Source organism: Cricetulus griseus, chromosome 4 (assembly GCF_003668045.3).
Source record: "Cricetulus griseus strain 17A/GY chromosome 4, alternate assembly CriGri-PICRH-1.0, whole genome shotgun sequence".
Classification (NCBI taxonomy): domain Eukaryota; kingdom Metazoa; phylum Chordata; class Mammalia; order Rodentia; family Cricetidae; genus Cricetulus; species Cricetulus griseus.
This window is the reverse complement of record NC_048597.1, coordinates 230,528,923-230,552,998: the sequence shown is the minus strand read 5'-3', so window position 1 is coordinate 230,552,998 and position 24,076 is coordinate 230,528,923. Positions and strand designations below refer to the sequence as shown.

General features: G+C 44.7%; 1 protein-coding gene across 1 annotated transcript in view; it reads left to right on the top strand.

The window, feature by feature from the left end:
- Nucleotides 1–10,396: 10,396 nt before the first annotated feature.
- Nucleotides 10,397–24,076, top strand: part of LOC100759829 (sodium- and chloride-dependent transporter XTRP3B) — a 29,045-nt gene continuing 15,365 nt past the window's right edge. The window contains exons 1-6 of the mRNA XM_035444094.1: nt 10,397–10,513; nt 10,689–10,829; nt 15,025–15,116; nt 17,118–17,345; nt 20,790–20,900; nt 23,269–23,510. Coding sequence (XP_035299985.1) covers nt 10,456–10,513; nt 10,689–10,829; nt 15,025–15,116; nt 17,118–17,345; nt 20,790–20,900; nt 23,269–23,510 — 872 coding nt within the window. The 5' untranslated portion in view covers nt 10,397–10,455. The remainder of the gene's footprint in view (nt 10,514–10,688; nt 10,830–15,024; nt 15,117–17,117; nt 17,346–20,789; nt 20,901–23,268; nt 23,511–24,076) is intronic.

Below are 24,076 nucleotides of genomic sequence, written 5' to 3'. Positions count from 1 at the left end.
CTTGATCATGGTGGATAATTTCTCTGATGTGTTTTTGGATTTGATTTGCCAGTATTTTGTTGAATATTTTTGCATCAATGTTCATGAGGGATATTGATCTGTAATTCTCTTTTTTGTTGTTGTTGTGTCTTTGTGTGGCTTGGGTACCAAGGTAATTGTAGCCTCATAGAAAGAGTTTGACAATGTCCCTTCTGCTGCTATTGTGGAACAATTTGAGGAGTACTGGTATTAGCTCTTGTTTGAATTTCTGGTAGAATTCTGCAGTGAAACCATCTGGCCCTGGGCTTTTTTTGATTGGTAGACTTTTGATGACTGCTTCTATTTCATTAGGGATTATAGGTCTGCTTAAATTGCTTATCTGTTCTTGATTTAACAGAACTTGATAAGTGATATCTATCCAGAAAATTGTTCATTTCCTTTAGATTTTCGAATTTTGTGCAATATAGGTTTTGTCATGGGTGTCAGGTCCCCTGAAACTGGAATTACAGACAGCTCTGAGCTAACATGTAGGTGCTGGGACTTGAACTCAAGTACTCTGGAAGAGCAGTCAGTGCTCTTACCCACTGAACCATCTCTCAGCCCCAGCAGTCAGAATTCTTACAGGTTCTTGGATCTGACACTCTTCCACCCACATTGTGATTACATCCTGCTGAACCGACTGTAAACTGAAGAGCACCCTAAATTGAAAATGCATTTGTTACACCTACCTTCCTGACCATCACACTCAGAGCAGTAGTTCACTGTCAAATGACCATCCCAGAGGCCATGTGATCAATGGGGTTCCCCACAGCTCCAAAGAATGTCCTCCTTCAGATTGCTTTCACACCGTTGTAGTCAGAAGACCCTAAGCTGAGCAGGTCAGCCAGGGAGCTCTCCACATACAGTCAAATGCCACTTTCTTCATGGTGGCATAGCTTAACTTGATTTCTTTGGATCTCATGTGGAACCAGATGTTTCTCAATGATTCTCTTGAGCTGGTTCTTAGTCATATCTCAGACAAACCTTTCTGCTATTTCTAGGCACAACAATGGTTGGTGATTATGGAATTTGTCCACTTTCACACCAGTAGGCTGGAGAGAAAAGGGACATTCCATCTTTGTACATTTGATGTAAAATATAGCCACCTTTGACTCAGATGAAGAAACATGTGGTTTTTACCAGTTGTCACTGTGGATAAACTCAAAGCACTGTCTATGGTTGTGCTTTTCCCTCATTTCCTGGTTGCAGTTGCAGGCCTCTCTCTACATAAGACTTCTCCTCATATGTGAACAGACTAATTTAGAAAATGAAAAGATAATATCAAACAGACTTCACATCAAAAACAGAAGAACCACCTGTGGTGACAGTGTGTGCTCGAATTCCCGCTATTGGGGAGGATAAGGCAATAGACGATAGCTCTATAATTCCAGGACTAGGCTACATAGTAGGAACCTGTTTCAAAAAATAAACAACAAAACCCTGTAAAATGAGAAAGGAAGATAATGATAGAAGATCAATTATAATTTTCAAAAGATTATTCATACAAAAGCTGTAGAATATACATTCTCATCAGCACACTGAACTTACCCCAAATAAACCATATCTTAGGACACAAAACAAATCTCAAATAATATAATAATTGTAATCGGAATTCAATAAGAATCAGGTGAGTGAGATGCACCTGTAACCCACCTACTTGAGAGGCTGAAGCAGGAAGATTGAAGACCCAACCTAAACAAGCAACTTGGCTATACCCCATCTCAAAAGGGGAGGTTAGAGCAATGACTCAACAGCTAAAAGCTCTGGCTGTTCTTGCAGAGAACCTGGGCCCAGTTTCCATCACCTAGATGCTGGTTCACAGTCATCCATAGCCCTGGTTCCAGATAGATAGATAGATAGATAGATAGATATGATAAAGATGATATGGATACACACCTGTATGAAGGCAAAATACACAGATAAAATAAAAAATAATAAATCTTTCTTTTTTTAAAAGGGAAGAACTGCAACACCAAAAAAAAAAAAAAAAAAAAAAAAAAAAAAAAAAAAAAAAAAACCCTCAAGGTCTTAGCAAACAGAGCTAAGGAGTTTGGACTTTCTCATACAGGGAAACTAGGAACTCTGATGATTAATTAACAGTGGACTGGCCAGGATGAGCAAATGATTGAAAATTGTATAACCTTCTTAGTTTGTAGGGTAAAACTATAGAACTCTGGCTAGAGCTGTGCCCCCTTTCTCTCCTTCCTCCAGAATTCTGGTGACACAGCTTGATAGTCTTTTGTATCCTGTTTCTGATAGGCACAGTGATGTTCCCACCCATAGGCATTAGCCAGAGTGGCTTCCTGGGCACACTCAGGTGGGGTCAAGCCAGACCGAATCACCTGTGCTGGTAATCTGGACATCCCAGAGAACTGAGATTCATCCCCTTTGTTGAGATGATTTTTAAATAGAGTTATGACTGAGGTCTGAGTGATGTGTAAATTATAAATCAGACACAATACTCAAAACTCACCATTCCTGGTCACTTGCTATCCCTTGCTATCAGTTATGCTCTTGAAGCTACATGTGTCATTGTTTGTGCAGGGGGGGACCCAAATGACAGTGCCCCGTTGCACTTACTGAGCTGTATTGGTAGCTCAGGATGTGCCATGGTGGGAGTGTTTATATTACAGAAATTGACAAGCACATAGATCAGAATTTTTCTGCAGTTGGTAGCTAAACACTGTCCAGTTCACCATCAGCCTCCAGCAGATGCAATCATATCTTTGTGAAATATTTTGCAGTAACCCTTAATAGTAGTCTGAGGATCCCAGAAATCCTGGAGTTTGAGAGACATGACACAGAGAAAAGAATGTGGCCAAAGGTCAGTGGGAGGGTGTGAACCGGCCACCTGTGAGGTTGAGGTAGAGAGGGAGGCACCAGCCAAGCAGGGAAGACCCACACCAGGGCCTGACAGGGCAGAAAGCTGATCCCAGAGTCCTAGAGACAGAACAGCAGAAAACAGGGGCCTGGAATCCAGAAGAGACGGCAGGAGTCGCCCATTCTACCCTGGGAGTTGCCTCAGAAGATGGAATCAAGTTCAGCACATGTGGTCTCCCTGCCAGAGGATGAGGAGCTGCAGTCCCGAGGAAGGCCTGAATGCCCTGGTCAGCACCCAGGAAGACTGGGACAAACAGAATATGCCCAGCCTGGGGTTGTGGAGAAGGCGCGGCCTCAGTGGGGCAACCCCCTGCAGTTCTTGCTGGCTTGCGTCTCCTATGCCGTGGGCCTGGGCAACGTGTGGCGCTTCCCCTACCTGTGCCAGATGTACGGCGGAGGTGAGTGCGGGAGCAGCGTGTCTGAGCAACTGGATGCTTCATGTCCCAAACTTCCACCTGCCTGGAATCTGGGTGAATTATAGGACTGCTGGATGTCACCTCCAAAGAGCTGGCCCACAATCCAGCAAAGAAGGGGGGTTGGGCTTTGCTTCCACGGATAGTGCTTTTGTGCTATCCAAAAATCTTTCCTAACATGAAGTCATAAAGGTTTTCTCTGTTCTTTCTCTAAGTTCTAACCTCTGGGTTGTGCATATGGAGCTATAATCTATTTCCTTTTTGTGTATAGAATGTGATATCAACTAAGGTTTGTTATATTCAGTTGTTGTATTGTTGTTTTCTTGACAAAAAGATTGCAGAGCTCTTTTGCTTGGATTACATTGTTGGGGTATGAGGATGTGATAAAAATGGTTGCTAGGCAGAGCTAAAAGGTGCCCACACTCCTACCTTGATACAAGCTTTGAGTTTTCTTCTGGTCCTAGGCCAGAAGACAAGCAAGCAAGCTGTCACGGAGACAAGTTGACATGGGCCATACCAGATCTGTAGTTGCTGCTTGATACTTTGGGTTAAAATTAGACTACCTTATGACCTTTGAGTGTTAGAGTGTAATTCCAAACAGCTGCGGGAATATGGCTTCTGCTGCCAGGTGTCTCTAAGAATAAATCGTACAGACCCCAGCCTCCTTCAACATCAAGCTAAAGATAAAAACCCAGCGTTTTCAGAGCAGGGTGCCCCTCTGCAAAGCTGGCTCTGAGATGTCTGTTTCCTGTTCCTGGAAGACATTGAAAGGAAAAATGGCAGGAAGGTAGGGAGAGGGGAACACGGGTGGACATCTAAACAGTAACAGTAAGGGAAAAGGGAAGATCCCAGGAACCCTATCAAATACCCAAGGGAGCAAAGGCTGACAGCCTTAGTCCCACTCCCATCCCAAAAGGATAAAGCTGTTGTTTTCCCTTTCCCTGCAGCTTGGTTTTCTGTCCCTGGGAACCGAGTTCCATGATCCCCTAGATGACTGCCAGCACCTATTACATTTCTTGGTGTCTCTCATCCTTAATTTGAGAAAACCTCTACATAGGGTCATATACCTGACATTGTGGAGAAGGACTTGGAAGTATCTATTGACTGTCCCAGCACTCTGAGGGCTCCTCAAGTGAAGGAACCCTCTCCAACCACAACTAGCACGGTGAGAAGCCCAGATAGCTCCCACCTCTACCAGGAGTAAGGAAAGTAGGGTTTCTGACAGTGTGAGATGATTGATCTCATTTGGCTATCCATATGATAATTAGGGTAGAGGATTAAGCCACAGCTCCTAAACCAAGAGACATTGGATTCCAAGGAACCAAATACCTTCCAGAGAAGGAAGGGTGGGAGGGGGTAGATTTCCCCACTCCTAGATTGCTTCATTAGTCTATGCTGGGCTCTTGAGCTATGAATAGCTAGGTGTAAACACCTGGAGGTAGGCTGACTTGGGTAGGGAAATTTTGCTCAGCTTTTTCTCTTTCTTGAGCTGTTCTAGCGCATAGGCAAAACCTGAACTAGTCCTGAAGCTTTCCAATGTAGAGGAAAGAAAGTGATACCAAGCTTGCTTTTGAGTTCAAAATGGGAAGTACCTGAAATTCCAATGGAGCCAGTGAGTGAGCTAGCAGGGCAAGTTCTGTTTCTGTGCAGGAAATCTTTGTTGGGTGCTGGCACCCCCAAGGGTCTTTAGCCTTTTGCCCAGAACTCACATAGCTACTGCTGGGGTGGTGGAACAAATGGCCCCTCCATACACACGCCCCTTCCTTAGGCTCACCCTCCCATGCATGTCCCTGGTATATGAGTAAAGCTCTCTGCTGGCCCTACAAGAGACACTGGGCTGTGGACACCTCCAAGCTGTTGGGTGGGTGAGTGGGGAAGAAAGTGGGAAGAACACTTAGCTGGGGGCTGTGGATAGGGCTGCTGAAATCTTAAACATTCACGAGGCCCAGGCTTCCATTCCCAGCACAGTAACTATCAATCCTTGGAGCTAAAGGAGACTTCAAGTTGTTCCAGTTCTGACCCTCTAGCACTAAGGTTACCAGACCTGGGAAGCTCGTGTGAATTTTCAGCAGGGCAGGGCCAGGTGCTAAGCAAGCTGCTACCATTGGCAGATACAGGCAAAGAAGGATCAGCCTATCTGAGTTGGGAGGCTGGAGATGAGGGCTTCTCTGGGATAATGATGCTCTTTCTGTCTGGCATTTCCAATCCTGGTTTTCCTCAATTTGATATAGAATATCTTTTCCCTCCTTGTTGCCAGCTCTTGTTGCTGTCCCATTGTGCTATGGGCACCCATACTTTTCTTTTTCACTCTCTAGTTGTGTGACAAACAAGGGAAAGTAGTTCATAGTCTCTTATGGGTACATGCGGTAAATTATTTGCTCTGAGTACTTAGGGTATTTACTTATAGATTATTAATGTGAAGGAGGAAAATAGGCCAAAGGGAATGTTTACTTCAGGTTGTTTTGAGGGGAGGCCCTTATGAGATTAGGAATTCATTAAGATCACAAGATATTAAAGAGCCAATTATAAGAGCAAATAATATGCCAGGCACGGTAGTGCACACCTTTAGTCCCAGCACTCAGGATGATCCCAATATTTGGGAAGCAGAGGCAGATAGATCTCTGAGCTTGAGGCCAGCCTGGCCCACAGAAAGAGTTCCAGAACAGCCAGGACTACACAAAGAAAACTGTCTCAACCAAAAGTGAGGGGGGAGGGAAGAGAGGGGGGTGAAGGAGAGAGAGAGAGACCAGAGAGAGAGAGAGACAGTGGAGTGAGAGAGAGAGAGACAGGGGAGTGTGAGAGAGAGATGGGGGAGTGAGAGATGGAGGGTAGAGAGAGACGGGGGGAGAGAGAGACGGGGGAGAGAGAGAGAGAGAGAGAGAGAGAGAGAGAGGGAGAGACGGGGGAGAGAGAGAGACGGGGAGAGAGAGAGACGGGGAGAGAGAGAGAGAGAACGGGGGAGAGAGAGAGAGAGAGAGACGGGGGAGAGAGAGACGGGGGAGAGAGAGAGACAGGGGAGAGAGAGAGAGATGGGGGAGAGAGAGAGATGGGGGAGAGAGAGAGATGGGGGAGAGAGAGAGACGGGGGAGAGAGAGATGCCCATCAAGGTGGAATGTGGATAGAAACCGGGCAATCCTGATCCAAGACTTCGCTTTTTCCATCTCATTGTAAATGAGACAAACGATTTCCTAGATTCTTCTAAAGTCACTATTCAGCTGCCTCTTCAAACAGTGAGCTGAATCAGTCATTAAAACAAACAAAAACTATTTTGTTGGTTTTGGTCAGGAGGTATATTAACAAGATGGGATGTTTCCCTTGCAGGAGGTTGTGGGAGAACTCTGTTGACCACCTATGTTCACAGAGCCTTCCCCTTGGCAGAGGCTAAAGAAAAACAGAAGCTCTTGGGTTTTCCAGGTCGTCTGCCTCCATTTGCAGGCACCTGCAAAGTGACTGTGGGTGGAGTCTTTCAAGTAGTTGATCACCCCAATTCTAGATAGGGAGGGTCTCAGGTAGGTCATTAGAAAGGCAGATAACTTCCTCCTTTATTATGGGGGCTCACTGCCACTCACCCACAACTTTATAAAATTTTAAAACTCTATAAGGATAACCTCTTCAATTTCTGTTCCCAGTGCATGTCCCAGTAAGTGAGACTCACCTGGATAGTTCTCTACTGGTTATAAGGAAGACAGGTACTGTGGGTTCAGCCAGTTGTCACTGGATCCAACAGCAACTTTCGTGTCCAGTGTAAGACACTGGGTTCAGTTTTACAGATGAGCAAATGCCTTTTGTGTAAGTTGTCATGTGCTATTTGAACACAGTAAGAAACTGGTTCTGGAGGGTGGAATTCAGCCCTTCTACTTCAAACCCAACCATGTTTGCCTCAAAATATCCTCCAAAGCTCCATTTCCCTAGTCAGGATAACCATATGACACTGTGACAAGGAGAAAGAACAATAATCAAAGATTAAATGCATTATTTCATGATATTTGAGCTACTTATGCTCATTCAAAAACAAAAGTGTGGTCATGGTAAATCACTATGTACTGTATGAAGCCTGTCTTGTGCTTTTTGTAAGATTTACCTGGGAACTTACCAACCCCCATTATTTAAAAGAATTATATACAGGTAATAGTATAGATGCAGGTTGGATTCAATATTCTTTATCAAGGTGGTGTTATACCATAACTATCTTCCAAGTCAAAACCCTGCCCCCTTCATGACATCAGCTGGGCCTGCTTGTAAGATTGTCACACCGAGGCTTGGTGACTGTTGATCTGATGATATCTATGTCTCCTAAGATGGCTGTATACTCTAGAATGGAAAAGAATTCAAGAAGGCTTAATCATGTTACAAAGGTCTGACAAATTATATAAGGTATACAAAAGGCCACAGTTCAATACACCGATGTCGAAGCTATGCTTAAAGAAATGGAGTTACTGGTCTACTCTCCATGGCAGTTACAAGGACTGGCATAAGAAAATGTATATATAATCAGAGCTTTTGGGTTTTGCCTGTTATTCTGTTGTGCATCTGCAGGGATACTCCCTCGGGGATCTGATTCCCACCTCAACTTCCTAGCTATAAGGCTTTATTAGTCAGTTCCCCAGAGAGTCAGAAATGATAGTATTATTATAGTAGCTTGTAGGTTGTGATCAGATAGCCTAGCAATAGCTATCTCCCAGCCAAAAAAAAAAAAAAAATCCTGTAGTTGTTCTGTCCACAAGTCTAGGTGTTTCAGTCTGTTAAAACCCAAAGAAGTAGGTTCTAATGCCAGCCAAGGAATGCCTCATCATCAGAATATCCTTCCTTAAACTTTTATGTAAACCTCCAAAACCACAAGGTATGGCCTTGACTTAGGGTGAATCTTCCCACCTCAAATGAGCCAATCAGGAAAATTCCCCACAGCTGTGTCCAGTTCTTTGGGCTTTAGTTGATTCCATATGTAATCAATTCCTCAATAAAGTTTAGCCATGCCAAAGGGAATAATATGAGGTCTCTTGAAAGGTGCAACTGGAGCTCCGAATGGACCCAGTGGAGGACCTTGGGCTATGCTTGGGCAGCAGCCCACTGGAGAGGTCCCAAGAGCCTGTCTTGTAAAAGTTTCCCTCTCTCAGACTAGCACCAGCCCAGACTCTGCCCATCTCAACAAGAAGCAGCCAGAGCTGTCATAGCCCTTCCCCTGACAGCAGGTGGGATGAGTGGAGTACTGAAGGAGAGTAAGAGGAACATAGGTACACAAAGGGGAGTGAAAGCTGGCTTCCTAAATTGGCAGCCTCTTGTTCCCAGAAAACATTCAGGGAGGAATCCCAGGAAGGTATGAGGGCAGGTATCAAAATAGAAAAAAGGCAAGGATCCAGGGGCCCTATAAAATACACAAGTCAAGAAGACTACTGGTCATAGGGCCCCACCCAATCTGAAGCTATTACTTTCCCTTTCTTTGCAATTGGGTCTTCCTCACGGAAGTTCAGTTCTTGGTCTATGGTTCCATAGATGACCATCAATACCCCTGCTACACAGGCAGCTCCTGTGTACCATGGAGGTATTTTATGACTATTAGGGTTTGTGTATGCCTATGCTTCTGTTTTCCTTAATGCCAAGGAGCCAGTTTCCTCTACAAGCCACCCTCAATCCCTGCTACTGTTTGTCAGGCTTTTTGCTTTTGTATGCCCTTTTCTGTTGAAGTTTCCCAGGTCCCAGACAAGGAGCCATGAAATGGAATGGATAAGAGAAAATTCCAAAGTAGTCTTGGGTCATGCCTCCATGCAGCAGACTTGGTGGGCAGCCTTGTATGCCTGCCTGACTCTCTACATTTGTCTAGCAGTGGCAAGGTGTTTACAGTTCCATTCACAGACTGATTCTTAGGCATTTATGGATTTGAAGGTTTTTCTTTTTAAAGTCACTGTTACCAAAATGAAATTTTAGACTGAAGATGCTCGTTCAAAACAGACATGCACAGAGAGATCCCTTTAAAAGGACAATGTGGTATGAAGCTTTGTGTACTGGGAAACCCAACTAGTTTACCCACCCCTGTATTAGCTAAGCTACTAGGAACTCTGAAAACATCAGGCCTGAAGGAACATTCTATAATCCAGGCAATTGTAAAGCATCCAAAATCCCTCTAGCTAGGTGAACTCTTTAGGGCAGGAAGCAGGTTAGCTGATTTTTCCACTCACAGACCAGGTGTGGCCAGAGCTTAGAAAAGGTCTGTTTCAGACACCACATCACATAGACTCCACCAGAGTTGTAAGAAGACAGACAGAAGCACTCAGGAGTGAAGTTTAAATTACTTAGCAACTTGGTGGACTAGCCTTTCACCAGCCCTTAAGTTCTGCAAGAGAAGACAGAGGTTAGTGAGATGACCCAGTGGATAAAGGTACTTACCACAAGCCTGGTGACCTGAGTTCGATCTCCAGAACCCACATAAAGGTAGAAGGAGAAAACCAACTTCCCAAAGTTGTCCCTCTGACCTCCTCAACACAATTTTTTTTAAAAAGAGGGTAGAAGCTTCACTGGCAGAAGCTGGGCCAGCAGAGTCATGGAGAATGATACTCAAGGAGCTGAGGCCAGTGGCAGTTTGCCTCTCAGGACAGAAGTATTCAAAGATTTAAACAACAGAGATGGCTGCATGCCATCTATGGATAGGTGAACAGATGAATGGATGGATGGATGGAGAGACATGGATGGGTGAATTGATGAAAGTTTGGACTGGTAGCATGAATTGAAGATAGATAGTGAGAGGTGTGATGTCCCAACCCGCAGGTCATCAACCTGGGGCAAGAGAGTCAGGGATAGGGAATGGAGACAAGAGACGCAGAAAGAACAACCATAAGACAGGATTCTGATCAAGTGGCAAACTTTACTTTCCTCAGGCTAGCTTATATAGTCAGTGGAGCAGGATATGGGGAGGGGTAGAATGGGTTGTTTGTGCACCCGGTGTTAGTGTAGGCAGGATATTAGGAAGCCACAAAGAGGATGTTTGGCAGGGTAAAGAGTTCATGAGTAAGAGGTCCAGGAAGGGTTGCCTAGGTGACTGGGCCTGTGGGTGGAGAACTGTGTCAAGTTGTTTCTTTTCTTGAGCTGAGGTTCTAAGGAGCTGCTATGTGAAGGTTAACTATGTGGCCGGCCAAGCATGGCCTAGGATCTCATGCCAAGCCCTGAGATCTTTGGCTCCAAACAGGGTGACAGAGGGATGGACATGAAAGGTAGAAGAAACTAAGGCAAAAAATAGATTTTTGAAAGGTCTGAGGGTAGAAGGATGGAGTGGAAGGAGGGACTGGTTGGGGAAAGGCAGGGGAAAGAAGCACAGTCGCATAGAGGCAAGGCAGGGTAAACCCATCTCTCCACACTGACCTGATGCTCAGCTCTGGCCTCCCACAGGGAGCTTCCTGGTCCCCTATGTCATCATGCTCATTGTAGAGGGGATGCCACTCTTGTACCTGGAGCTGGCCGTGGGGCAACGCATGCGTCAGGGCAGCATCGGTGCCTGGAGGACCATCAGCCCCTACCTCAGTGGTGTCGGTATGTGAGATCCTTTTCAGTGCCTCTGACAGAGACTTGTGTGTTCCTGGGCATTACAGGTGTGCAGGTGGCTGTCCATGAGCAGGACCTGGGTGAACTGGGTGAACTGACAGTCCAGGGAGGGCTACCATGGAACTTGGGCAGAGAGGGCCCTGGATTCGTCACCTCATGTGTAGCCCCACCCCCCAGGGAAACTCCCACCTCAGGGCATCACCACTCTGGACCTCAGCTTGACATTCTGTGAATGGCTGGTCATAGCCTCCTGGCACAGAAGCATTCATTCAGTCCCAGCCACCTACCCTCTGGGGATGTACACAACTGCCCCCTGCTTAACGTGTGCCTGATGCTGACCATGGCATGCAAGTGTGTGAGGTCGTCTCATCTTCACCACACCACTTAGGGGCTTTCGCACATCATAAATGTTGCCAGAGTTTGAAAGCCAAGATATCTATGCATACTAGGTGGCTTTGTTTCCCACCATAGCTTTTCAAAGTGACCTCCACTTGCTACCCTCTGATATCTCCAAGACATGGTTCACCTCCTCTGTAAACGCCCAGCATCCAGGGCCATGAATGACCACAGTAATTCTGGGTAACTTCCCAACCCACAAGGGGAGCGATTGTTCAGGAGCAAGGAAGGGTCAGCTCTGATAATGAGAAAGGAAGCCGCAGAGTCCCTAAGGAGGACTGACACTGCTCTTAACTCCCAGATCTCCCTGTGGTGGTGGAGACTCCACTATAATCCCACCAAGACCCAGGTCAGCAGCTTAAAAACAGACCTGAGCACTGCTGTGGGGACTAGTTTTCAGCAGCACAGGGACTGAAGAGGAGCTACACAGTTGGCGGACTAATCACTCAATTTGACTTTTCCATCTCAGGGAGTAAAACTTAATTCTCTAGAGTTGATAAGCAGGGCAAAACTTAACTCTTTGGAGCCAGCAGAAAAGGGAAACAGACACACACACATACAGAGAGAGAGAGAGAGAGACAGAGAGAGACAGAGAGAGACAGAGAGAGACAGAGAGAGACAGAGAGAGACAGAGAGAGACAGAGAGAGACAGAGAGAGACAGAGAGAGACAGAGAGAGAGACACAGAGAGAGAGACACAGAGAGAGAGACACAGAGAGAGAGACACAGAGAGAGAGACACAGAGAGAGAGACACACACACAGAGAGACACACACACAGAGAGAGACACACACAGAGAGAGACACACAGAGAGAGACACACAGAGAGAGAGACACAAGAGAGAGACACACACAGAGAGACATAGAGAGAGACTCTCTGTCTCTCTCTCTGCCTCTCTCTGTCTCTCTCTCTCACACACACACAGAGAGACACATACACACAGAGAGAGACAGAGACAGAGAGAGACAGAGAGAGACAGAGAGAGACAGAGAGAGACAGAGAGAGAGACAGAGAGAGAGACAGAGAGAGAGACAGAGAGAGAGACAGAGAGAGAGAGACAGAGAGAGAGACAGAGAGAGAGACAGAGAGAGAGACAGAGAGAGAGAGACAGAGAGAGAGACAGAGAGAGAGACAGAGAGAGAGACAGAGAGAGAGACAGAGAGAGAGACAGAGAGAGAGACAGAGAGAGAGACAGAGAGAGAGACAGAGAGAGAGACAGAGAGAGAGACAGAGAGAGAGACAGAGAGAGACAGAGAGAGACACAGAGAAAGAGAGACACAGAGAAAGAGAGAGACAGAGAAAGAGAGAGACAGAGAAAGAGAGAGACAGAGAAAGAGAGAGACAGAGAAAGAGAGAGACAGAGAAAGAGAGAGACAGAGAAAGAGAGAGACAGAGAGAGAGAGAGACAGAGAGAGAGAGAGACAGAGAGAGAGAGAGACAGAGAGAGAGAGAGACAGAGAGAGAGAGACAGAGAGAGAGACAGAGAGAGAGAGAGACAGAGAGAGAGAGACAGAGAGAGAGGGGGGTCTCATTTCTTTTCTTACCTCTATCCAGAAGCATTTCTTCTGTGGCTTTATTTTTTTTCTCTTACAGTTTATATACACCAGCAGAATCTCTCAAGCAATATAAAAATTACAATGTGGTTACATTCTATTCTTTAAGTGAATGATGACAATGAATACAAGTAAAAATTATATGTTTTCCATAACCCTTACATGATTAATATTTTACATATTACAGGTGAAAAACAATTATTCCTAAGAATCTACACACACTCATGTCCAAGCAACTTGTTAACAGAGTCTAAGCAAGCAACATATTTTTCTCAGTTGTTTTACTGGCAGGCTGTATTTTGCAGTTACAAAGAAAGGATCAATCACTCTATTATTTATCTCAAAAGATAATCTTATTAAAAAATTTAAAAGAATCACAAATCTAAACTTTTGTATTTGAAAAAGAATCAGTCAGCTCTACTTTAAGTCTGTAGGGTGCATACCCACTCATCACAGTTTTTTATATCAGGAAGCTGAGGGCAGAAATGGGTACAAGGAATTAATTATCACCTTTGATCACCAACCCATCCTAACAAGAAAGGTATGAAAAACCAGTATTAGCCAGGCTGCCATTGCTTTTCTTCCCTAACCTCAGTGAGTCCCTCAACTTAACTATCAAAAGTGTGTCTTTCTAAACTTTAACAAAAGCACCTTAACCTAACCTTAAGTCATTATTTAAAGCTTTGTTTTAGCTATGATGCACACTGAAACCCATGAATACATCTCCCAACAGCAAGATTGAAAGAACTTGAGTTAGCCTAGCTTCTGGGACTCAATTGTTTTCTTTAATCATTAACCTAAGTCACAGTCTATGTGGCTCCTCAAGAGAAACTCCTAAGTTCTAGCTGTGTGACCCTTCCTTGTTCTTATTTTTCTATCCTCTACAACCTCTGCTGTATCAGGGGCGGGACAACACATATCCTACCTTTACCTATATTAATTTTCCCACTAAACCAATCTCTATCATAATCCCTTACTATGTTTGTTTAAAAAATCCTTAATCATCAAAATTCTATTTAAACTAACACTGTATAAAATCATTACTCCAGTTAAACAGTACACCATAGGAAGAAATCCTCTTCATAATAACCCACAGGTAAAAATGCCCAGTAGAATGGAATATTTCCATGAGATAATTACACTACATTAAAGACAGTATGGATCCCCCCACACCCAACCACACCATGCCACATACCAGAAAAAAATGGCAGCCCCAAACATATAAAGACACAGCAGTAGCAAGAGACATTCTGGAACCAAAGCCCTCGAGGCCTTGCATTCTGGTGGGCGGACCTCCTGAATTCAAGTGCCACCTGCTGCTCCTCTGACATGGCCACCAGCACCTGAGTACATGTGGGATGGCAAGAGCTAGGGACAGTGTTCCTAAAGGCCACTGTCAGACCACTCCAGGGCAACTTGGTGTCACCCCCCATCCACAGTTCTGTCTTAGGCCCTTCACAAGTCGAAGGTAGTGGGACTGGTCCCCACACTTCATACCTCTGCCGTTCTCCAGCCCTCCTGATAACAGAGTGATGAGTTTGGCCCCAGTGGCCTGGTCTAAAGGGAATAATTATCATATCAGGCACATGGGTGACACTTTTCTGATGAGATTTATATCCTGGTTCTTCTGGGTGGTCTTCACCTTAGTTTTCTGTTCTGTGAAATGGGAGTATCAAAGACATGTGGTGGTTTGAATGAAAAAGGCCCCCCTAGGTTCATAGGGGACACTATTGGAAAGAATCAGGAGGTATGGCCTTGTGGGAGGAAGTGTGTCACTGGGGGTAGGCTTTAGAGTTTTGAAAGCCTAAGCCAGTCACAGCGTCTCTCTCTTCCTGTTGCCTCCGGATCCAGAGTAAAATTCTCAGCTACCATGTCTGCCTGTGTGCCACCCTGCTTCCATGACAATAATGGACTAAAACTCTGAAACTGTATGCAGGCCACAGTTAAATGCTTTCTTTTATAAGAGTTGCCATGGTCAGGATCTCTTTTTTACAGCAATAGAACACTGGCTAACACACACATCAAGCATGGAGCCCAGGACCTAGCTTAGATATTAAAAAAAATGTATGAGAAGGTGGGGGAAGAAGAAACAGGTCACAAATGTGAAGCCATCGTTAGAAAAACCATGGAGGGGAAGTGTTCCTGTCCTGGGTGGTCCCATCATGTCTGTCCTAGGGTTGCTTATAGGTTGGGCTACCACACCTGATTTTCAGCATGACCTTCTTATTCCTCTCAGGCATTGCTAGCTTGGTGGTCTCCTTCTTGGTCTCTGTGTATTATAATGTCATCAACACCTGGTCTCTCTGGTACCTCTTCCACTCCTTCCAGGTAAGCAGAGGCCTAGTCATACCAGCAACAATAAGGGGAGAGGATGCAGGCCTCCCCTCCAGGAGGAATGGGGAAGTTTGTGGGTTATAACCTAAAGAGAGCCTGAAGGAGAGTCATACTTTAATTCATTGGACTTCTGATTCTGATGTTCCACACTCAGGGGAGAGAAACTGCTCTGAAACAAAGGAGGTGGGGCATTTGGTAGCTGTCTGTGGGAACATCCAGGTCAGAGCTGCAAAACAGCTCTCACATCCACTAGCAAGGCCTGCTTGGAGCCAGTGTCTTGTGGGATGAGTTCCCTGGTTCCTGATGTTATGTAGAGTAGCCTTGGCCCACTAGATAATGCCACTGGGTCCTGAGCTGTGTCCTGTGAAATGTGGCCATGAAGACAAGAGGTTGCTCAGACTGTTTCTATCAGTGAAATATTTTTGTCCTATAAATCTGACTTCCTAGAACCCAGACCTGGGCAACAAGGCACTTATCTTAGAGCAGGCTTACTCCCACAACACCCACAGCTCTGACCAGATTTATGTCTTTCCCTCAGTCACCTTTAGTACCTCTGGGAGCAGTTGGCCTTGGGTTATGATCATTGACAGACATCATTTAAGTTAATTTGTTTCTAAGTGTCAAAGAACCCAGCTAAAACCACCAAAAGCAGAAGAGGGTTTCACCTCTCCCCTTTACAGGGTCAAGGAGTCTTAACTGCCAAGCTCGAGTACTGCTGATTACTGCTTAAAGGAAGTCACTAGTGCCAAGGTCTCTGGCTTGAGGGCCTCAGAAGCTTCAAGGCACTAGACTCACCTCCTCCTTGTTCCATATCCATGGGATGAAAGACTGTCTTAAGTGTGTCCTAATGATGAGTTGGCTTGGTGCAGTTGGAAGTGAGCTGATCAACTGTTGCTTTCTTTGACTTGTTCTAAGTTGAAGGGAGGGAGGAGAATCCATGAGTCACTGACAAGTCTTTTTTTTTTTTTTTTTAGTTAAATTTTTTTTTGGTCTGGCTGAGCAGTGGTGCTACATACCTTTAATTCCAACACTCAGGAGGCAGAGGCATTTGGATTTCTGAGGCTACCCTGATCTACAGAGCAAGTTCCAGGAAAGGCTCTAAAGCTATACAGAGAAACCCTGTCTTGAAAAACCGAAAACAATTTTTTTGCCTATGGGTGTTTTTCTTCTGCATGTATATATGTGTACTACCATAGTAAAGTGCCTGTGGAGGTCAGAAAATGGCATCAGGTCTCCTGGAACTGGAGTTACAAATCATTATTAGTGCCATGTGAGTGCTGGGAATTGAACCTAGGTCCTCTAGAAGACAGCCAGTGTTCTTAACAGTAGTGCAAAAGCTTGGAGTTTAAGCTCCTGGTTTGGCTGCTGTAGTGAGGCTAGGTCAGTATTCTCTTGTTGTAGCTGGTCTGGTCATTGTCCAGACACTAGTAACAGAGTCTTCTAGACCCATAAAAGAATGCAGTAGTCCTCAAAAACCACATTCAGGATTATAATAAGAAGCAAATATTATTAGTCAGCTTTACTGGATCAAAATATCCTAGACACTAAAGAGGAAAAAATTATTAATTCACAGCTTGGCCTCTAGTAAAGATGAAGTTTATCAGAACAACATGTCCTAAATAAATATAGGAGGAAACAGCCACAATGACACCAGAATAGAAAGTAAATGACAGGGTTCCCCTTAGCTTCTTAGAAAGCACACCCCAATGACTTTTTACTTGGCCCACCTCCTAAAGAGCTACAGCACCTTCTCATCCAAGGGAACACAACCTCTAGGTGTGGATCTTTGGGGAGTCCTCAACATCCAAACCAATCCAGTCATCCTCCATGCCCTGAAGACCCAAGTCCTTGTCAGCCTCAAGGCTGCAGCCGTTTGCCCTAGGGTGACCAGCTCTCTTCTCTTCCAAGATCTCTCTGCCAAGGCTTTATCCCATCATCCCACCAAGCCATTGACCTTCCCCTTATCTCTCTGTTGATTCTTACTTCATTCCAAAGGATCCCCTGCCATGGTCTGTCTGCCCACTGAATGGTAATCACACAGGCTACAATGAAGAGTGTGAAAAGGCTTCATCAACACAGTACTTCTGGTACAGGAAAACACTCAACATTTCACCATCCATCCAGGGGGATGGAGGAGTGCAGTGGGAGCCAGCCCTGTGCCTCACCCTGGCCTGGCTTATTGTCTACCTGTGCATACTCCGGGGCACTGAATCGACTGGCAAGGTAGGCTGGGGAACATGATACCACTGTGTCTGGGTGGATTTGGACATGGTCAGATGGGTGTCTGATGGGGGAGGTCTTTCTGTGTATATGTTTGTCTTATTGGTTGATATATAAAGTACTGTTGGCCAATAGGAAAGCAAGATAGGTGGGACTAGCATCAAGGAGGATTCTGGGAAATGTAGTAGAGATCTAGGCAGGAAGTGACATAGCAGGCTGACTCAGAATATAAGCAGGAAATCACGCTCTTGCTCTTCCTCTTCCTCCTGTTCTCTGCTCTGGAGCCACCATGAGATCCCCAGAAGAGGACGCCAGTGGAAGGTGTCCTCGATAAGTCTTATAAAATATATAGATTTATGATAATTAAGACTGAGCTGGCATATAAGAAATCCTAGTCAATTGGCCAGCAGCATTGTAAACTACTATAAGATTCTGTGTATTATTTTGGCTGCCCATGTGCAGGCGGTTGGCAGAAAGATTTATCGTTACAGGTGTCCTAGTGAGCTTTGCAAGTTTTCACAGAGAGCCATGGAGAGAGAAGTGCTTGCTATAGTTAACTTTAACTGTCAACTTGACATGGCCCAGAGACACCTAAGAAGGGAGTCATAGTTGAGAGGTGGACAAGATCAGATTGGCCTATGGGCATGTCTGTAGGGGATTTCCTTGATTATTATTATGTTTGTTTTGAATCAAGTTTATTCACTTGAATATTTTATCATTACTTTATAAACATGCTAGTGTCCAAACTCTCTAATTTATATAACATAATGTAAATAAGCTGATGATTGACTTATTAATTGATGAAAGGGGGCCCAGCCCTCTGCAGGTGGTCCTACACTATATAAGAAAGATAGCTAAGTATGATCCTGTGAACAAACCAGCAAAAGTATTTCTTATTGACTTCTGCTTCAAATTCCTTCTTGTGTTTCTGTCCTGACTGCAGAGGACCATGGGAATGTACAGCAGTGATTACTAATTTTCAACAAGTCAACCCATTTGTGGAGCCCCACTTGGCAAAGCTATGGTTTTTTGTTTGTTTGTTTTTTGTTTTTCAAGACAGGGTTTCTCTGTGTAGCTTGGGAGCCTATCCTGGCACCACCAACACCCAGCTAAAGCTATGGGGTTATTGACTGGGCAACTGGTTGTTCCTGTCTGTAGTGTTCTCAAGTACCACTGCTTTCGTCCCTAATAAGAACAGCTATGGGGTTCTTTCCTTAGCCCTTTGGTGGTGTGTTTTACACTTATGGGGCATGCATATAACTGTGGATAATCAGGAAGATGATGCTTAAGCTGTATAATTCTGATGCCTAAAAATAAAACTAGGATGTTTTACATTACTCAGACTGACATAGGACTCTCATTCACAAAGACAGCCTTTTACACAAGACAGTTGACTTTAGACTTCAGAGCAGATTCAAAGCAGGCTAGTTGCCCCTGGAGACAAATATATGAGGTCATTTTCCTAGGTGTTGTCTTACTTATTCAAGGACAGAGCTTGAAGCAACTTTAGTCTACATGTACTCCCCAATCTCAAGGTCCAGCCAATTGTTTACTGTCTGGGAACCCTCACCAACTTAGTGTGCAAGGTCATGGTTGCTCCCTGGCTGGCCATTGTGACAGCCTTAGTCTAAGAGAAACTGCTTGACTTATGTTTTGAGAATGGGTAGAACCCTGAAAATGTAACATAATTGTCCAGAGTTTGGCTGTGAAAAGAGCAGCATCAGTGATGCAAAGAGAGAAAGATAGGGACAGTGGCAGTGTAGAGGAGGAAGCAGTGTGAGGATATTTGGGAGAAGGCTGCTGTGGGGGAGAGAGGTGTGAGGGAATGAATGAGAGTGGGTGAGTAAAGAATGAATGAATGGGCCCGGGCGGTGGTGGCGCACACCTTTAATCCCAGCACTCGGGAGGCAGAGGCAGGCCGATCTCTGTGAGTTCAAAGCCAGCCTGGTCTCCAGAGCGAGTGCCAGGATAGGCTCCAAAGCTACACAGAGAAACCCTATCTTGAAAAACCAAAAAAAAAAAAGAATGAATGAATGATGTAGAAGTATGTGTGAGAGTGTTTGAGAGAGAGCTGTGTAAAGAGCAGCTGCATAGCTATGACTGCGTGGAGATTTGTAACTGTGTGGAGGTAGCAAAAAAAAGCTGCACAGAAGAGAGATGTAGAAGAGAAATGTGTGTGAAAGAAAGCTGTGTAGCCATGTGAAGAGATGTAACTGTGTAGCCATGTGAAGAGATGTAACTGTGTAGCCATGTGAAAAGAGATGTAACTGAATATAGAAACATGTAACTGAGCAGGGGAGAGATGTATATACGCAAAGAGAGATTGTCAAGAGAAAGAGATTATTTAAGTTGAAGTAAAGAGAAGGTTACCAGCAGGAAAGTGTGTGCTTGTTCCTTTTTCCTTAGGTTACCAGCAGAAAGCATGTCTTCCCCCAAGATAGAAAAATCTGGCAACCCTCAGATAAGAATCTATCCTAAGTCCCTCCCCACCCTGCCACTCTGAGGCTTTCTCTTGGTTGCCCTGGAGCAGATCTGGGAGCTGTCCTCCCGCGGGTCTGCACCACCTGACTTTCTTCAGTGATGCGCCATGACCAAGAAGTGTCAGCAATATAACTGCCTCCTCCACTGACCCCCTCTTAATTGCTTTTGTTTAAAATGATTTATTACAGCACAGAAAGGAAAGTAGCCCAGTGCCATAATAAACCTTGGTATTTACAGAGAGCCATGGAGGAATGGGTGCCATAGGAGACTGAGGATGTATTCACAGAGGCCAAGGGGAAATTTTTAAAGGCAAATACGGGGAGGATTGTGCAAGACGTTTTGAGATGTCTTTGAGTACAGGACTGACAGCAAGGGGCGCCTCAATCCCAGATGGAACACAGTTCTAGGCAGACCTTCTTGGCAGGTTTCAGGGGCCTTTTATGTTTCTGTATCTTTTGTGACAGTGGCAATCAAGCAGTCATATCTAAGAACCCCTCTTCATAGCCTCCTGGCTTTATTTACTTTTATATTAGAGTTGATAAAAGTGACCACATTTTTATCCTGAAAACCTTCAGACCCTGTAAAAGAAGTGCTTTTTTCCAGATGTTATCAGCTGTGGGCAAACTCCTAAGACATTTGACTCAAAGACTATGCCATCTTCCTGGTGACAGAGCAAATTCTGTGTTCTATCTCCAAGTTAGCTGTGCTCTTCTCTGGTAGGGCAGTGTTAGACTCCATAAAAAAAAAAAATCTTCCCTTGAATGAGGTTTTCTTTTATCTCTCATTTTTTAAGATTTCACAGCATTTGTATTATTGAGTTAATTTCACGTATTTTAAATTAAACATTTTGTACAAACATTATCTTCAATGAAGATATATACTGGTAATTTTGAGTGAACTTTTTGCATACTGTTGCATAGCTATTTCCTACAAACTGAGGCTGACACTGCTCCTGGGTTCCCACAGGTGGTCTATTTCACTGCATCAATGCCCTACTTTGTGCTCATCATCTACCTGATTCGGGGCCTTACACTCCACGGAGCCACCAATGGCCTGGTATACATGTTCACGCCCAAGGTATAGGAAGACGTCCTGAGGGTGCTGCTACCTATTTTGGTTCCTTTTGGTATGGCTAGGGGAAAAAAATCATAGTACAAGGAAGAAAACACTGTAAGTAACCAACGAGGATTGTGTGAGCCCAAGGCTGGACCAAGGCCTGTGGATGCCTTATGGACATGGACCCATCGACAGGTCATTCTCAACTCTGTGCACTTGAGAACATTAAATCCCCTGTCCATTCCCTCCTACACGCTCACTACCCCTAATGACTGACGCCGGTTCCTCCCTTCTGTCCTTGCTGCTCCAGGTCTCACCCAAAGTCCTGTCTAGATGCTCCACTGAGCTGATGACCACAGATGCCACTCCAGTCATTTCCCTTATCTGTCCCCATGCTTCCTTAGACCCTTACCCTCCAGGTTGCAATGGTCCCTTCCTTGACCTTCTCTCTCCAGGCCAATGCTCTTCAATGGAAAATAGAACACATTATTCACTTAGCAAATTGTGTGCCTGGAGACAGATGTCTATAGAGCCCTTCCATGGACACCCTTAGTGTGACAGCTGTCAGACCTGAGGCATCTTAAACCCTTTGCCCCTAGCTTTGTGGGTTTTTTGTTTGTTTGTTGGAATTTACCCAGCAACAGAGGCAGTTTGTAGCCTTCAACTCTTCACAGCCTCAGCTGTCTTTAAGACCTCTGCTCCTACTCCTACTCTCTTTGGAACTCTTCAGCTGTCCTGTCACTGTGGCTGCTTTAATGATAGTGATGGTCGTGGTGGTGGTGGTGGTGGTGGTGGTGGTGGTGGTGGATGATGTCACCTTTCCTTCTGATTCTCCTGTCGCTTCCACAATCTCTGCTTCCTGTTTCCCCTCCGACCCACTCTAATAATGATGAAGCAGATGTTGCCTCTGCTTTTCAGGAAAGACTGAACCAACAACACACCAAAGAAACAAGTCTGTCCAAGCCTAGCTTAGTGAACCAATGAGTTTATTAGGGTTAATAACAGGGGCATGGATGCTTCCAAGGCAGCTGTATCACAGAAAAGCCCACCCCAGCATAGGCAATGATGCATAAAAGCTACATTCCCAGAGCATTCTGCACTGCTTGTCTCTTTCTGCCACAGTTGTTCTCACTTAAACAATCTTAGGGAGTGGCCTTAGGAATCTGATAAATTTCAGGAGCCTCATGAGAACTATCAGTTTCTTTAACTTCTTGAATCTTTTTGCTTATTTTGAGACAGAGTTTCTCTGTTTAGCCATGGATGTCCTAGAACTCACTCTGTAGACCAGGCTGGCCTTGAACTCATAGAGATCCACCTGCCTCTGCCTCCCGAGTGCTGAGATTAAAGGAGTGCTCCACGGCACTGTCCAGCTAACTGAATCTTTAACAAGCCACCCTTCACGAGGAAATGTTTCATTGGGAGGAAATAGCTACACAACAATAGGCAAGAAAACTTCATACAAGAGGCTTTTATGAGGTCAAATGCTGCATAACCAAAGAGCAACACAGATAACTCAAAAGCTGAGCCACGCACCAGTTTATACAGGCAGAGAAAGAACATATGTTTGCATCAATCATGACAGTTACTGTGCAATAGAAGTACTGTGTTTGCACCAATAACAGGCTGCCTCCCCGAAACAAAGGAGTAGAAAATGTTAAATCTTTATTTTGTGTGCACCGGTGTTTTGCCTGCCTGTGTGTCTGTGTGAGGGTGTTGGGTCCTCTGGAAGGGAATTACAACTGTGAACTTCCATGTGGGTGTTAAGAATTGAACCCAGATCCTCTGGAAAAGCAGCCAATGCTCTTAACTGCTGAGCCATCTCTCCAGTCCCAACGGGCCTTCTTGGCCAACAGGGAAAATATTTTCCCTCTGACATAGATGAAAATAGATTAGTGATATGCTTTGGATGCAAGTAGTTTTGAAACAGTGTATCTTCCTCAAGGCTTCCCTAGAGTGTACACAGCATGAGGGCATTCTGGATGGTTTGTTGAAGAGAGTGGGGAATCTGGGAATGGCCTAGTATTTTTTAAATCAGGGATTAGATCACTCCTAGTCTTAACATATTAGTTTATTTAAGCAAATAGTGAACATTAAGGGGCGCCTATGATAAAAGCGTCTCAAAAACATTAACAGTGACTTAAACATACATTAATAGTGCTTTGACAATGTTTAACAGTGCTTTCTTTAACTCTTAAATTCCCTTGGGAGAGGTGGGTAACTTTAATGAGGTTTAGTGATGTGGTCCACCTGCCAAGAAATACACTGTACATAGCCCAGAGCTGGAGAACTTGGGAGTAACTTTCCCCCTCTTTGGGCCTACTTCTCCTGGGAGAGGGATTCTTAAATTAGAACCCAAGATTCTTCAGTCCTATCCTTATTGGCCTTCTAGATTGAGCAACTAGCCAACCCCAAGGCCTGGATCAATGCAGCCACGCAGATCTTCTTCTCACTGGGCTTAGGGTGTGGTGGCCTGATTGCCTTTGCCAGCTACAATGAACCCTCCAACAACTGCCAGAAGCATGCCATCATTGTGTCTATCATCAATAGTACCACTGCCATATTTTCCAGCATTGTGACCTTCTCCATCTATGGCTTCAAGGCCACCTTCAACTATGAAAACTGCTTAAACAAGTGAGTCTGAGTTGTCCCTCAGAATCTTGGGCCTTGAGAAGGAAGGCAAAGCTCCAAATTGCTGAGCTGGAAGGGTGACTGGGAAGGACTTGGGATCTCAGGAGTCAAGGGTATACACAAGTATTGAGATCTACAATGTGTGGTTCAGTTCTCTTTTCTCAACTACCTAATTGTTGCTTTCTACCAGCATTAGACTCTGAGGGCCCAAAAAGTAGGGAATAGGCAGTTTAGTAGTCATTGCACTTAGCAGAAAGGGGCATTCAGAAAAAAAAGCCAGTGTTTTTGGTCCCATTCCTAATCTCAAGTGTAAGCAAGACCTCTCTAGTCAAGTCTCAGAGACTACAGTTTACTGTCTTTGGCGTCCCTCAAAACAGAAGACAATCTCTCAGATGCTAAGATGTCCAGTAGGGAGGTCACTTACATAAGTAGCCATCTCTAAACCAGAACTGAAATTAATGGAAGTCAGTATACATGCAAATCATTTAGTTTGCACTGTGATATAAAATTAAGTTTAATAATTCTAAGCCAAATGTAGTGGTGCATGCCTTTAATCTCACCATTCTGGA